Below are 13,735 nucleotides of genomic sequence, written 5' to 3' on the forward strand. Positions count from 1 at the left end.
GTAAATGCAGGATGCAGGCTTTTTTTTTTTTTTTTTGCCTTTTTGCCTTTTCTCTTGGGCTGCTCCCACAGCATATGGAGGTTCCCAGGCTAGGGGTCCAATCGGAGCTGTAGCCGCCGGCCTACGCCAGAGCCGCAGCAACGCAGGATCCAAGCTGCATCTGTGACCTACACCACAGCTCATGGCAACGCCGGGTCCTTAACCCACTGATCAAGGCCAGGGACCAAACCTGCAACCTCGTGGTTCCTAGTTGGATTTGTTAACCACTGTGCCACAACGGAAACTCCTGGATGCAGGCTTTCTGAATTTTGGGAGGGAACCATTTCTCATCTGTAAGCTTATTCACCATAAAACTGGAAAAGTAATACCACAATTGCTATCTTAAAATTATTCTTTTTAAAATGTTTGGAAGGTAGAGGTTTGGCCTGGACTCTCTTTGTTCTGTACTCTGTGAACCGGAGCAACTCATTCCCATTTTCCCATCGCCTTGGTTTCTTTCCAGGAATGGCCACTGTAATCGTTTAGAGCATCTACCACGTCGAGGTGCTGTGAGACATAATCAATAAGGCATCGGTTGATCCTCAAACTCGTTAGGAAAAGTACAAATATTAATTGAAACATGACAGTGACCTAGGAAAAGCCGCTTGCAGAAGAGCTGTCTGCCCGCCACACAGATGTCCCCAGAGCTGTGAAGCAGGGAGTGGAGGAGACGGTCACTGTGCTGGGCACAGCCAAGCCGTGAATGTTCACACTGTCTACTCATGAACATGGTACAAATAGAGGGAAACTGCAGCACCTGCTAATTTAGTTACTCAGACATTAAACATTGACAGTGTCTAGGCAATGGCTAGTCCAAACATTTCCATTTAGCTCAAAAGATGGAGATGAGAGAAGTTGGGGTGTTAACCATTGAATTGGAGGCCCCCAGCCTTCCTGAAGTTCAGTGATCGTAAAGACTTGGAGATAGTAATTACCTGCTGTCACTGTCATTCAGGCTGAGAGATTCTATTCTGCATGAGCATTAGCACCCTAATTGCTGGTTCTAGAAGAGAGGGGCACACACAGCAAATTCAGGTAACCTTTTATTAGAGACCTGGTGTGGCGTTTGGGCCTGCACAGAGAGAACCCGAGAGTGTGTTAAAAACTCCAACATGCAAGTTGGACTTTCCCAACCCCAGGGAGTGTCCGTTAGCCATCGAAGCAGAGTTTTAAATATCACAGCTCCAGTACTTTTCTTTTTCCACTGCTGTTGGATCAGCTACATCCCTGTGAATCTTTTCAGAGAACTGATAATAGAGTCAACACGGCATATCCAGTTTCTCAATTTATACCCACTTCCTCTTAGTAAATGTTGACATCTAATTATTTTCTTGAGATTTTTGTAAGATTTTATTTTATTTTACTTTATTTATTTATTTTTGTCTTTCTAGGGCTGCACCCACGGCATATGGAGGTTCCCTGGCTAGGGGTCCATTCGGAGCTGTTGCTGCCGGCCTACACCACAGCCACAGCAACACCAGATCCGAGCTGCGTCTGCGACCTACACCACAGCTCACAGCAATGCTGGATCCTTAACCCACACTGAGCAAGGCCAGGGATCGAACCCGAAACCTCATGGTTCCTAGTCAGATTCATTTCCGCTGTACCATGATGGGAACTCTGATTTTTGTAAGATTTTAAATGGTCTCATTTCTTACAGAATTTTTTTTTTGAGGGGTTGTTTTTTGTTTGTTTGTTTGCTTTTTAGGGCTCGCAGCATATGGAAGTTCCCAGGCTAGGGGTCTAATCGGAGCTATAGCTGCCAGCCTATGCCACAGCCACAGCAGCATGGGATCCCAGCCATGTCTTCGACCTACACCACAGCTCACAGCAACGCCAAATCCTTAACCCACCGAGCAAGGTCAGGAATCAAACCAGCAACCGCATCGTTCCTAGTCAGATTCGTCAACCACTGAGCCATGACGGGAACTCCTTACATCGTTTAATAGTGTTCCTTTATTTGGCACGGTAAATTCTTCTGCTTTAAGCTATTTTCAAAAATATTTTGAAAACCACTAAACATATGCCTTAAACATACAAATAACAGATATTTTGCTGGAGCAAATTAACTGCCAGAGAAAAGAGCCTAAGGAAATTTAGGGCTGAGAAGAAGGAAAAAAATTAAAATATAAAGCTAAAAATAGAAAATAACCTAACCTGTATTTCTAGCAGTGGTATGAAATTGCAGTGTAGACTGGCAGCTTATTTGAGTGTGTGTGTGTGTGTGTGTGTGTGTGTGTGTGAAGAGTTTAAGATGTTTGGGCGGTGGTGGGAGGTATACCTCAGTGTCAACAACATCCTGCATAATATATCTCTATTTTTAGACGTTGGTTATTATTCCACTTGTATGTAATACTCTAGTATACAAATATACACAAGCACATATACATAAATTGTATCTATTTAATGTGTCCTCTTAGGTGTAATTATATTTTACAGTTGGTGGCTGTAGGATGTTAGTTATTGTTTTTCAAATTATCAATATTTGAGAACTTATTCACTATAAAATACCATTTTGAAGAGGATTGTATGCAATTTTGTGTGGGGGGGAACCACAATAAAACAAACCAGTAAAAGCATATTAGAAAAATTACATCAGTTAGAAAAGCACTAATGCCCCAGGATGTAGGGTGTTTTTTAAACAACTAGAGGAAGAGTCACCAAAATATTAATAGCCACATTTATAGAGCACCCATTATATGCTGGTTGTAGGGTGCTTAAGTGGAATGTGTCATTTAAACTCACAATGACCTTAGAAGGGTCAGTACCGTGGTGATTTAATTTTAGAGATGAAGACAGGTTAAATAACCAGGCCAGATACACACAGGTGGTACCAGGCGTAAGCCCAGGTGGCCCAGGAATGGCTGTTTCCATATGCGCACCTGTGCTCTGTGAAGCCTGGTGGCCAGTGTGCCCCAGATGACATTCCTATTACTCAGAGAGGACGATGAACGTTAAAGGACCTGGAGGCTTCCAGGAGCATTCCTTCCCCTCCCCACCGCTCTGGGCATCTTAGTAACTGCATCACTCATGGATTAGATTCCCTAGATGAGATCTCCAGACTTTTCTGGACGAGATTCTCTTCTCTACTCCCCTCAAGACTTCCTTGTAGCAAACAGGAGCGCACTGTAGGGAGAAAGCCTGGCCTCTGCTCTCTTCCCCCTGGGGTCTGCTCATGGTCTGCTCTTGCTAGAAAACCACTAGTGTTCTTCAGAGTGGACAGCCAGGACCCAGAGAGCACAGAATAGAGGGAACAACCCTGGTCTCAGCTCTGCTGCAAAGATCTGTTGCTAAACTTTCCTGAGACTGAGTTTTGTCATTAGTACAGTCAGGGGAGAGAGAGAACTCCCCTTTCTTGAGCACTGGTCATTATTCATGTGGCCGAGTGTATTCTGGTACCATATTCACTCTTGGTGACCTTGTGAGGCAGATAATATCCATGTTAGCAGATGAAGAACACAAGCTTTCAAGATCAAGCTGTGACATCACCAGCCCATCTCTGTCCACATAGGACAGCCTCAGTAGGTGATATCTGCTCCTCCTTTCAGCTCTGCATGGAATGACCCTGTAACCAAGTTTTTACAATGAATATGGAATAGTACAAAGGAAAGGCGTCCCTGGAAACTTGAAAAGGGTAGTTTCAGGATAAATACAAAGAAATATTGGGAGTTCTCTTGTGGCACAGTGGGCTAAGGTAACAACTGTGGCGGGTGTTCCAACCTTGGCCCAGAAGTTCTGTATGCCGTGGGCACAGCCAAAAAAAAAAAAGTAAATATCAATGTACATTTGGTACAAGTTTATACCAGGCAAATAATCAAAGTTTATAATTTAAGGAGTCTCCACTGCGGCTTTGGTTACTGCAGAGGCACGGGTTTGTTCCCTGGCCCTGCTCAGTATATTAAAAGGATACCACATTGCTGCAGCTGTGCTGCAGCTCGTATTCAATCCCTGGCTCAGGAATTTCCATATGCTGTGGGTGCTGCCAATAAAAAAAAAAAAAAAAAAAAGGAGTTCCCGTCGTGGCACAGTGGAAACGAATCTGACGAGGAACCATGAGGTTGTAGGTTTGATCCCTGGCCTTGCTCAGTGGGTTAAGGATCCAGCATTGCCATGAGCTGTGGTGTGGGTCGCAGACACGGCTCAGATCTGGCGTTGCTGTAGCTGTGGCGTAGGCCAGCAGCTGTAGCTCCGATTAGACCCTTAGCCTGGGAACTCCATATGCCGCAGGTGTGGCCCTAAAAAGCAAAAAGACAAAAAAAAAAAAGTAGCATATACTAGAATTTTGAGATATGCTTAAGAATAGTTGAGAAAGGATGATTTCTCCTAAGAGAAGTGAAAGACTCTTGGAGAAACAACCATGCTCTTCCATAAAGTATGCCCAGAAGCCACCTGGACACAAATCCATTGACTGGAGGAGCCTTTATAAAGAACATTTTCGGAGTTCCCGCCATGGCGCAGTGGTTGACGAGTCCGACTAGGAACCATGAGGTTGCGCGTTCGGTCCCTGCCCTTGCTCAGTGGGTTAACGATCCGGCGTTGCCATGAGCTGTGGTGCAGGTTGCAGATGCGGCTCGGATCCCACGTCGCTGTGACTCTGGTGTAGGCCGGTGGCTACAGCTCCGATTGGACCCCTAGCCTGGGAACCTCCATATGCTGCAGGAGCGGCCCAAGAAATAGCAAAAAGACAAAAAAATAAATAAATAAAGAACATTTTCAACTTACAAGAAATTTAGAAACTGGCTTTGAGAGATGTCAGCCAACTTTTTGAAAATTTCGCTCATGCTCATATGGTTTAAGTGATACAGATGTAAATCAGAGATGTCATATGGTTCCCTCACTTTCTACATGAAGCGAGCCATGCTATATTTTAATATAGCTTCTTGACTTGCTTATTTGACTAAAATTTTGATCTCAGAACTGAAATGAACTGGTATGCCATTGGGATGGATAGAGTTTAAATGGACAAGCTAGTAGTTCATCTTGTATATATAATCAAAATTAATTCTTTTATGATTTATTTTTTATTTTTTTATTTTTTAGGGCCACACCTGCAGCATATGGGGTTCAAATCAGAGCTGCTACTGCCGGCCTACATCACAGCCACAGCAACACTGGATCCCAGCCACATCTGTGACCTATGCCACAGCTTGCAGCAACACCAGATACTTAACCCACTGAGCAAGACCAGGGATTGAACCCACAATCTCACAGACACTGTTGGGTTCTGAGCCACAACTAAAACTCCTTAAGATTTATTTTTAAAAACATCTTAAAGAACCTCCAAAGTGAGTTACATTGTTGAAAAAAAGAAAAATTTTAACTCCTTTCAAAATAATTTGAAGCCATTAAATTATAGAATGTTGGAGCAGAAGAGTACTTGGCCAACCAGGACATTCAGGTCAGTTTCATACATGTACAAATGAGTCAAGTGAGGTCCAAAGAGGTGAAATGACCTGCCCCACATCACAGTTTGTTGGTAGCTGACCTTGCACTCCTGAGCCCGGCTCAAGACTCTTCATCATACTTTGTTGTTGCCCCTAAATAAACCTCACCAAAGCCACAGTAGAGAGTCTCAGAGGTTAGCTAAAGGACCCCTGGAGGTAAGTTCTTCCTCATTTTTACAGTGAAGACATCTATGACAGACACGTTTAGAACCCACTTCTCCTGTCCCTCAACCCCAAGCTGTCCCTACAACACTCTCAGTGCCTCCTGACTTTGCAGCACGTACTACATCACCAGTTCCATTGTTTTTCCCTTGTGGGAAAAATCTGCATCAATATAATTGGTTACCAATATAATTACTACTCTTATTTTTATTTTTCATAGCTGTCCCAATTAAATCAGAGTTAGCAGTTGAAATTTTGGAGAAAGGCCAGGTCCGGTTTTGGATGCAGGCTGAGAAGCTGTCTGGCAATGCCAAAGTCAACTTCATATTTAATGACAAGGAAATATTCGAAGGGCCGGTAAGTTCTACATTTTTTTAGATTACTGAGCATATCATTATTTCAGTTCAGTTTCAGTTTATTAAGAACAAATGCTTGAGAACCATTTTTATTCACATATTCAGCAGATATTGATTAACTGGCCGCTGTATACCCTGTGCTAGATGGCCAGGGGTCTAGCTATGAATGAGATAGACACTTCCCTCATGCTGCTTATAGTTTTACATTATTCTGTTAATTGAAAATAATGTAATCTGGAAAGTAAAAGGAGAATCTGAAAACAACTTTTTGATAACATTTTGTGATTCGGAGTAACAAAATTTGTTTATATTTTAAAAACTCAATGTTGCACTTTTTAGTAATGAGTTCTGGTGGAGGTCACATATTATTTTCCTTTTCCTAGGTACAAGATTTTGAAACCTTGCTCGTTTAAAAAAAAGTCAACAAGAAGTTTTGTTAAATTATGATATTTCAGAGTTTGTGTGTTTATTTCATAGAACTTATTGTGGTCATATCTATCTCACTTATTTTTCTCTTTTCCTTTTCTCATTGAAGAAATATAAGATGCATATTGACCGAAACACCGGCATGATTGAAATGTTTATGGAAAAGCTACAGGATGAGGATGAGGGGACATATACTTTCCAAGTTCAAGATGGAAGAGCAACTGGCCATTCCACTCTTGTTCTCATTGGCGATGGTAAGAGTCCTGTGGAACATTAACTGAAAGGCTTTGCCTCTTCCCTCGGTGCAAATTCCACATTATGCAAAAGTGGTTCTGTGGGAGGTAGCAGGAATTACTTCTTGATCGGATTCTAGTGTTCAAAATACAATTTACATTAACACTTTCCATAGTGTTTCATTTCATAGAAGTAAAAGTTAATTTAAAAGGACAGAAAAGCTATCACTAGCCCACAGGCAAGACTGCACTTAAATTATCTCATATATAAACAAGCATTTATTACTAAATTTCTCTGATGAAATATATTGCAAAATAACCAAGACTATATTATGAGATTATCTTACAGTGTGTACTTTAAATTACTTAAGAAGAAAAATAGGCAAAGTAGAGCATGCCAAATCAATTGATCATACGTTAGAACTAGGTTATATGTTGGCTGTCATAAGCCAATGTGGAAACCACCAAGATTTTAAATGTGGTATTTAATAAGGCAATGGAAAGGCTGGCCAGTCCTCTACATTTGCAATAGCCAACGCTCTTACACCATTTCCTGGCTTTGTGACCTTGAACAAGTTACTTAACATTTCTAAGCCTTTTTCTTCATCTATGAATACCGAAAACAAATAGAGTGGTCATGATATATAAGTATTTTAATAATGAATATAAACCACTTAGCACAGTGACTGACATGTACATTTATATACCTCAACTTCACATTTCCTCGTTTTCCAATTTTTAGTCTATAAAAAGCTCCAGAAAGAAGCTGAATTCCAGCGGCAAGAATGGATCAGGAAACAAGGTAAAAATAGGCGTATTTTTAGGAGAAAAGCTTCAATTTCTTGAACAAAATATTCCAAGATTATTTCCATAACAAATTAAAATGAATATTATTGCTTGTGTTAATAATGCCCTGGTAAATAAAAATAATTGAAAGTATTTATTATTAAATACATATCCATTTAAAATATTTAAAAACTAAGTCTTGAATTTTTAAAATTTCCCTTTAAATGTAAATCACCTTGGAATTTAAGAATGAGCTTGGATTTTGGCTGTCATGATTAATATTGCTGATTGCTGATATCATTAACATTTTATAGGTCCACATTTCGCTGAGTATTTGAGCTGGGAAGTGACTGGTGAATGTAATGTGCTATTGAAATGCAAGGTAAGAAGTAGATACATTTTTGATATTTGATACAAGGGAACTAAAGATAAAATAGAATGTGAGAAGATCAATTTTTCATCTCCATCTGTACCAAAATGGTAAGTGATGCATCCTTACGTTGAATGTTACTATAATCATTGGTTGGTAAGAACTACTTAAAATAAAACAACATAAAAATGTAAGAAGTCAAAATGATCCTTTTAATTTATTACCCATGCCCTAGTTAATAAGGACAGACTCTTTTTTTTTTTTTAATTAAGACTTTTTTTAAGCACAGTTTTATGTTCCCAGGAAAATTGAAGGGAAGGTACAGAGATATCCCATATACCCTGTACATGCATAGCTTCCCCCATTATTAACATCCCCATCAAAAAAGTGGTACGTTTGTTACAGCTGATTACCCTACAGGGCATATCATCACCCGAAGTCCATAGTTTGCATCAGTGATCCCTCTTGGTGTCATACATTCTATAGGTTTGAACAAGTGTGCAAAGACTCGTGGTATCCATCATTATAATATCACACAGAGTATTTTCCCTGCCCTAAGAAGCCTCTGCACTCTGCCTGTTCATCCCTTGCTACCCTCCCCAACTCCTTTTTAATTATTAATCTCAAAAGAATCTCACATTGTCTTTGTTGCATCCAAAGGGGTAGATCTACTCCAGGGTCATTCCAGCCACACTGTTTCCATGGAGTCTAGTGATTTTTTTTATCTAGGTTGTGTGACTGGCACAGCAGGACCCTCAAGCCTTGGACAGCTCTGCTGCTGGTTCTGAAACCCCTGTGCTCCCACGAGGGGAGAGGGTTTGGAAAGAGCTTGCAGCTCTCAATCAATTGTCTTATTAGACGACCTTTGGGAAAACTTAGAAGTTCCACATCGCATTCTAAATTATCATAGACCTTGGTGTATGGTATTCGGCTGTGTGAGTCATCAAATGTTCTTGGATGAAAAGTGCTGGATGCAGATGGAGTGTGAAGGTCATGGTGGTGAAGGATTTGGCATTAGGCATGTAGTTGTCATTATCAACCCAGAACTCAATTGCCCCAGTCTCTGCCAGATCTGATAAATTCCAAAGAACAGCCATCTACCAGAAATATATAAGAAAAATCAAGACTGGATTTTAGCCTCTTGGGAAGTGGCAGAGCTTCTTGAAAAACACTTTCTTAGGCAGCAGCTAAAGCCCACACCACCTCTCTCTCTCTCTGACTCTCCTCTGCCGTGTCGCCCCCACACCCCCTTTCCTCCATACTTCCCATCCCGTAAACTGTCCCTTCCTCAGAGGCCCACACATGCATCCTCCTTCTGTCTGTGCTTCTGTTGCACTATGCTTCTGGGAGGTGAGTCCTGGAGCCCTGTTCTGATGGTTTTCCTCAGGAGAACCAGCCCCTTACCCAGATCCTGGACAAGTATGGGAGCCTAGATTAGGATCTGAATATTCATTCCTTACATAATTATGCTGTTCCAATGCCTTCAAATGGCCTTCTTTCAGCTTCTCTGACGAAATCCTTTTTCAAAGCCCAGCTCAGTCCTTTCTGATATAAGGCCCTCCCTTTATATATTTATTTATTTATTGCTTTTCAGGGCTGCACCCACAGCATATGGAAGTTCCCTAGCTAGGAGTCGAATCAGAGCTACAGCTGCCAGCCTACACCACAGCTCACAGCAACACCAGATCCTTAACCCACTGAGCAAAGCCAGGGATCGAACCCGCGTCCTCGTGGATACTAGTCAGGTTCGTTACCGCTGAGCCACAACTAGTAGTTCAAGCCTTCCCTTTAATAGTCTGGGTAGAATGAACCTTCCCCTGCCTCCCATAGTTCTTTGTTTCATTATTATAGCAATGTATGTACCTTTAGCAACATACATGTTGTATTATAGTTAATGCAGTATGTGCAGCCAAGTATTCGGACTCTGAGACTATCATGGGCCCCACTGGAAATTAGTCTACTCAAAAGGATATGTACATGAACTCCAGCTTGTCCGCTGGGGTCCACATCAGGAGTTATTCCCCTCACCATCCCCAGGTGACAGCTCAGGTGCAAGGAGACAAGATCCACTTTGAGCAGCTGCAGGAAACACCAAGGCTTTAAAAAATTCCTCATGTCTGGAGGAGCCAATACCTCTTGTAACAAAACCCTAGGCAGAGCTTCCAGGGCCCTGCAAGGACCATGCCCAAATTACACAAGTCAGTTTGTTCAGGGGAGCCCAAAGCTATGGAGTCCATTTCTAGCCCCTCCCGGTCCAAATGTAGCTTCCAGTCAGGGGCCATGTTCATCATAAGCAATGTTGCCTAGTCACACAGTCACTTTCTGCAACTCAGGAACTGGTTTACAGGATCCTAAAGAACATTCGTGTATACCATTTGCATTTACCAGTGGTGGTTCTTATGTTAATGTATTAGCTGTAGTATTTTTAAACATTTTAAAACTTACATTTCCTTGTCTTTAATGAGATTAAACATTCCCTTCATCTGTTTATTTTGTAATAACATTTCCTCTTTGGGAAATCGTATGTACATTTTTCCAGTTATTGAGATCTTTGAGATTGTTTTCTTGATTTGTATGAAGTCTTTAGTTTTTTGTACAATTTTAATTACATAAGAAATACATGAATATACTCTTCATAAAAATCAAATCATTGTAATAAAGCTTAATTAAGATCCCTTTAATTACATGAAGTTGGTTAGTCCATTTGAAATTTATGATGTGATGTGGAAATAGGATCTAAATGAGTTTCCTAAAATTTACTAAGCAGTTAATTTATTAAACCATACTTGATGGGTGCATATAAACTTACTGCAGTAGTCATTTCACAATATATGCATATATCAAATCTTTATATTGTATACTCTAAATTGTAGTTATATCAATTATATCTCAATAAAACTAGAAAAATTATTCTTTAAAACGTTTAAATATATTTTCCCTTCACATTTATTTCCAAAGCTTCATTTATCTTTTAGAAAGTACTTAGCTATAGATTGTGGCTTACTCATTCTGTTACTTTAATAAAGTCTTTTGTTTTGTGACACAGACTATATTTTACTCTGAAGAGATTTGTCTTCCTTTGGTTTTCAAATTTTTGTTTTTGCTTAAGTCTCTATGTTATTATGTATTTTTCTATGCTTTCTGATTCACCAGATCTTTCTAAATTCATCCTTTTCTGCTGGAAATAAAAATGCTGGAGGTTTTTTTGGTTTTGTTTTTTGTTTTTTTTTGCTTTTTAGGGCCACACCCACAGCATATGGAAATTCCCAGGCTAGAGGTCTAATTGGAGCTACAGCTACTGGCTGACACTGCAGCCGCAGCAACGCCAGATCGGAGCCTCATCTGCGACCTACACCACAGCTCACAGCAACGCCGGATCCTCAGCCCACTGAGGGAGGCCAGGGATCGAACCCACAACCTCATGGTTCCTAGTTGGATTCATTTCCACTTTACCACAACAGGAACTCCAAAATGCTGTTGATTTAAGTTTATTCATTTGTGTCCACTTTATTCTAAATTCTATCAGTTAAAACAGCTTATATTGGTTTTCTTATACTTTTTCTTATATACAGTGTGCTTCATTAAAAATTATTGAAGTTTCAGAGTTCCCTCTGTGGTGCAGCAGGTTAAAGATGTGGCATAGTCTGTGCAGTGGCTTGGGTTGCTGCTGAGGCATGTGTTCGATTCCCTGCCCAGTGCAGTGGGTTAAAGATCTGGCATTGCCACAGCTGTAGCATAGGTCACAGCAGCAGCTTGGATTTGATCCCTGGCCTGGGAACTTCCAGATGCCTTGGGTGCAGCCAAAAAAAAAAATAATAAGTTTTATAAGAATAGCATTCCCTTACTTAAAGAAGAATAACTACGTTTTTTCTTCTAGGTGGCAAATATTAAGAAAGAGACTCATATTGTGTGGTACAAAGATGAGAGGGAAATATCAGTGGATGAAAAGCATGACTTTAAGGATGGTATATGTACCCTCCTTATAACAGAGGTAGGTGACTCTAAATGTGAAATGTAATACATTAGTTCTATATGCTACGCTCTTCCAAAAAACAGAGACTAGATTATGTGTTAACTCTGCCCTGGGCATAGATCCTTGCCCTGACGTCACCCCCAAAGCAAGCCTCGCTCACCTTGTGATATGCTTGGATTCGTCAGATGTCCAATCAGTTTTGGCTGGACACCCCAACTCTTGCCTCTCTGAGCTACTATCTTTCGTGTCAGGGCAGTTCTTTGTTTGCTCTTAAGCCTCATGGTAACTCGTTCCCTAAAAGTACAGAGACAATCATAGTATTCACTTAAAGTGTAGATTTTTATCTACTTTTTGTGTCATTTCACACCTTTCAAATACATGTGATCATTAGTTTTTAATATGAAGTCAGAGTAAAGGATAAGGGCTCTAAGCCTCAAATCGACTATAGCCTTAGAGGGTGAAAAACAGGACTATCACCTGGCAGGGTTATGATGGATAGGTTCTTCTGTGAACTGTTCATTGCTCACTTGGCCAGATGCTTGTTCAGTGTGCTTTGATGGCAGTTCTGTAAATCACAGGGCCTAAAAAATGCAAACCCCATACTCTGAGGCTGTGATAAGCTGCAGTGTGGTATATCTATTCCCCACTTAGTTTTCCAAGAAAGATGCTGGGATCTATGAAGTTATCCTGAAGGACGACAGAGGAAAAGACAAGAGCAGACTGAAGCTCGTGGATGAAGGTCAGTCCACCACCTGCTGGGGTCCCTTCTGTGTGTTCTAGATACAGGTGACCAGATTTCTGAGTGAGGCTGAGCTGGACAATTGAAGTCATCTTCTGTCCACAGTTTTGTTTTAATTGAAATTCCAGCAGAGCAAACCTCTGCTCTGTTTAATTCAAAAATACTTCGCTTTTAGTCTTCCTCGAGATCAGAAGTGTAGTTTTGATCCTCAGAGAATTTATGGTTCACCATCCAGTAGGGATCTGTTTTCAATATAAATCATTTTTTTGTCTTAACTCTATTAAAAATGCTCCAGGATCAAAAACGACCATGAAAAGCGTGTCTCGAAATAGTCCACCCTCTCAAAGATGGCAAGAAAGATTATATATGAAACTGGAAGCCTCAGTTAGTAACAGAGCAGAAAAGCCATTTCCATTTTCCGGAGACTAGTGGGGACACAGACGTCATGATAACGAAAACCTACATGCGATGCCCAAACTTCCCGTTTTGTTCCTGAGCAAGATCTTTAACAACACTGCTAATGAACAGCTGAAGTGTGACTTTGATTTCACCTTCCTACTCTTGCTGGAGGCAGGACTAAATGTGTTTATTGGCAAAAAGCATTATTAGGCTGAGAAATATTAGAGAACCTAGATGGTTAATTCATCCTGAATTGATGACACAGATAAGAAAACTTCCTCGAATGTAAAGAAAGCCCTCCTGGGACTTTGGAGGAGTCTCTTAAAGCCAAAAACCTTCCTGGAAACCGCACTGTGGCATTTTCTCTAGAATGTAAATATGGTGACAGTTAAGAAGAATTTGAGGGAACAAAAGTAACAAAATAAGAGCAGCAATCTTTTAAAACTTGGTAAAAATTGAGTTATGGAGTTCCCATTGTGTTGCAGCAGAAATGAATCTGACTAGGAACCATGAGGTTGTGGGTTCAATCCCTGGCCTCGCTCAGTGGGTTGAGGATCCGGGGTTGCTGTGAGCTGTGGTGCAGGCCAGCAGCTGTAGCTCCAATTAGACTCCTAGTCTGGGAACTTCCATATGCTGCAGGTGCTGCCCTAAAAAGCTAAAAAAAAAAAAAAAAAAAAAAAAATTGAGTTCTTTCCTCAAAGAGCACTTATTACCAATTGGTCAGTGCATTCACCTTGTGACCAAAACCCATGACTAGAAGGATGTTTTGGGGAGCATGTGTGACTCACAGTTTGAGATTTGACTTGAC

General features: G+C 40.8%; 1 protein-coding gene across 3 annotated transcripts in view; it reads left to right on the plus strand.

Moving 5' to 3' along the window:
* MYOM1 (myomesin 1) overlaps positions 1–13,735 on the plus strand; it is a 149,980-nt gene that overhangs the window by 122,941 nt on the left and 13,304 nt on the right. For 2 of the 3 annotated variants that reach the window (XM_003127844.6, XM_005665300.4), the window contains 6 exons: positions 5,866–6,002; positions 6,537–6,681; positions 7,403–7,462; positions 7,761–7,828; positions 11,694–11,807; positions 12,441–12,528. In XM_003127844.6, the coding sequence (XP_003127892.3) occupies positions 5,866–6,002; positions 6,537–6,681; positions 7,403–7,462; positions 7,761–7,828; positions 11,694–11,807; positions 12,441–12,528 (612 nt within the window). Of the gene's footprint in view, positions 1–88; positions 842–5,865; positions 6,003–6,536; positions 6,682–7,402; positions 7,463–7,760; positions 7,829–11,693; positions 11,808–12,440; positions 12,529–13,735 lie in introns of those variants that run through there. The other variant, XR_014807679.1, reaches the window with a different exon arrangement.

The sequence above is a fragment of the Sus scrofa genome, chromosome 6 (genome assembly GCF_054392235.1).
Source record: "Sus scrofa isolate SSC_HxYL_T2T_F1_AM1 chromosome 6, Sscrofa_HxYL_maternal_Yorkshire_Landrace_v2.0, whole genome shotgun sequence".
NCBI lineage: Eukaryota > Metazoa > Chordata > Mammalia > Artiodactyla > Suidae > Sus > Sus scrofa.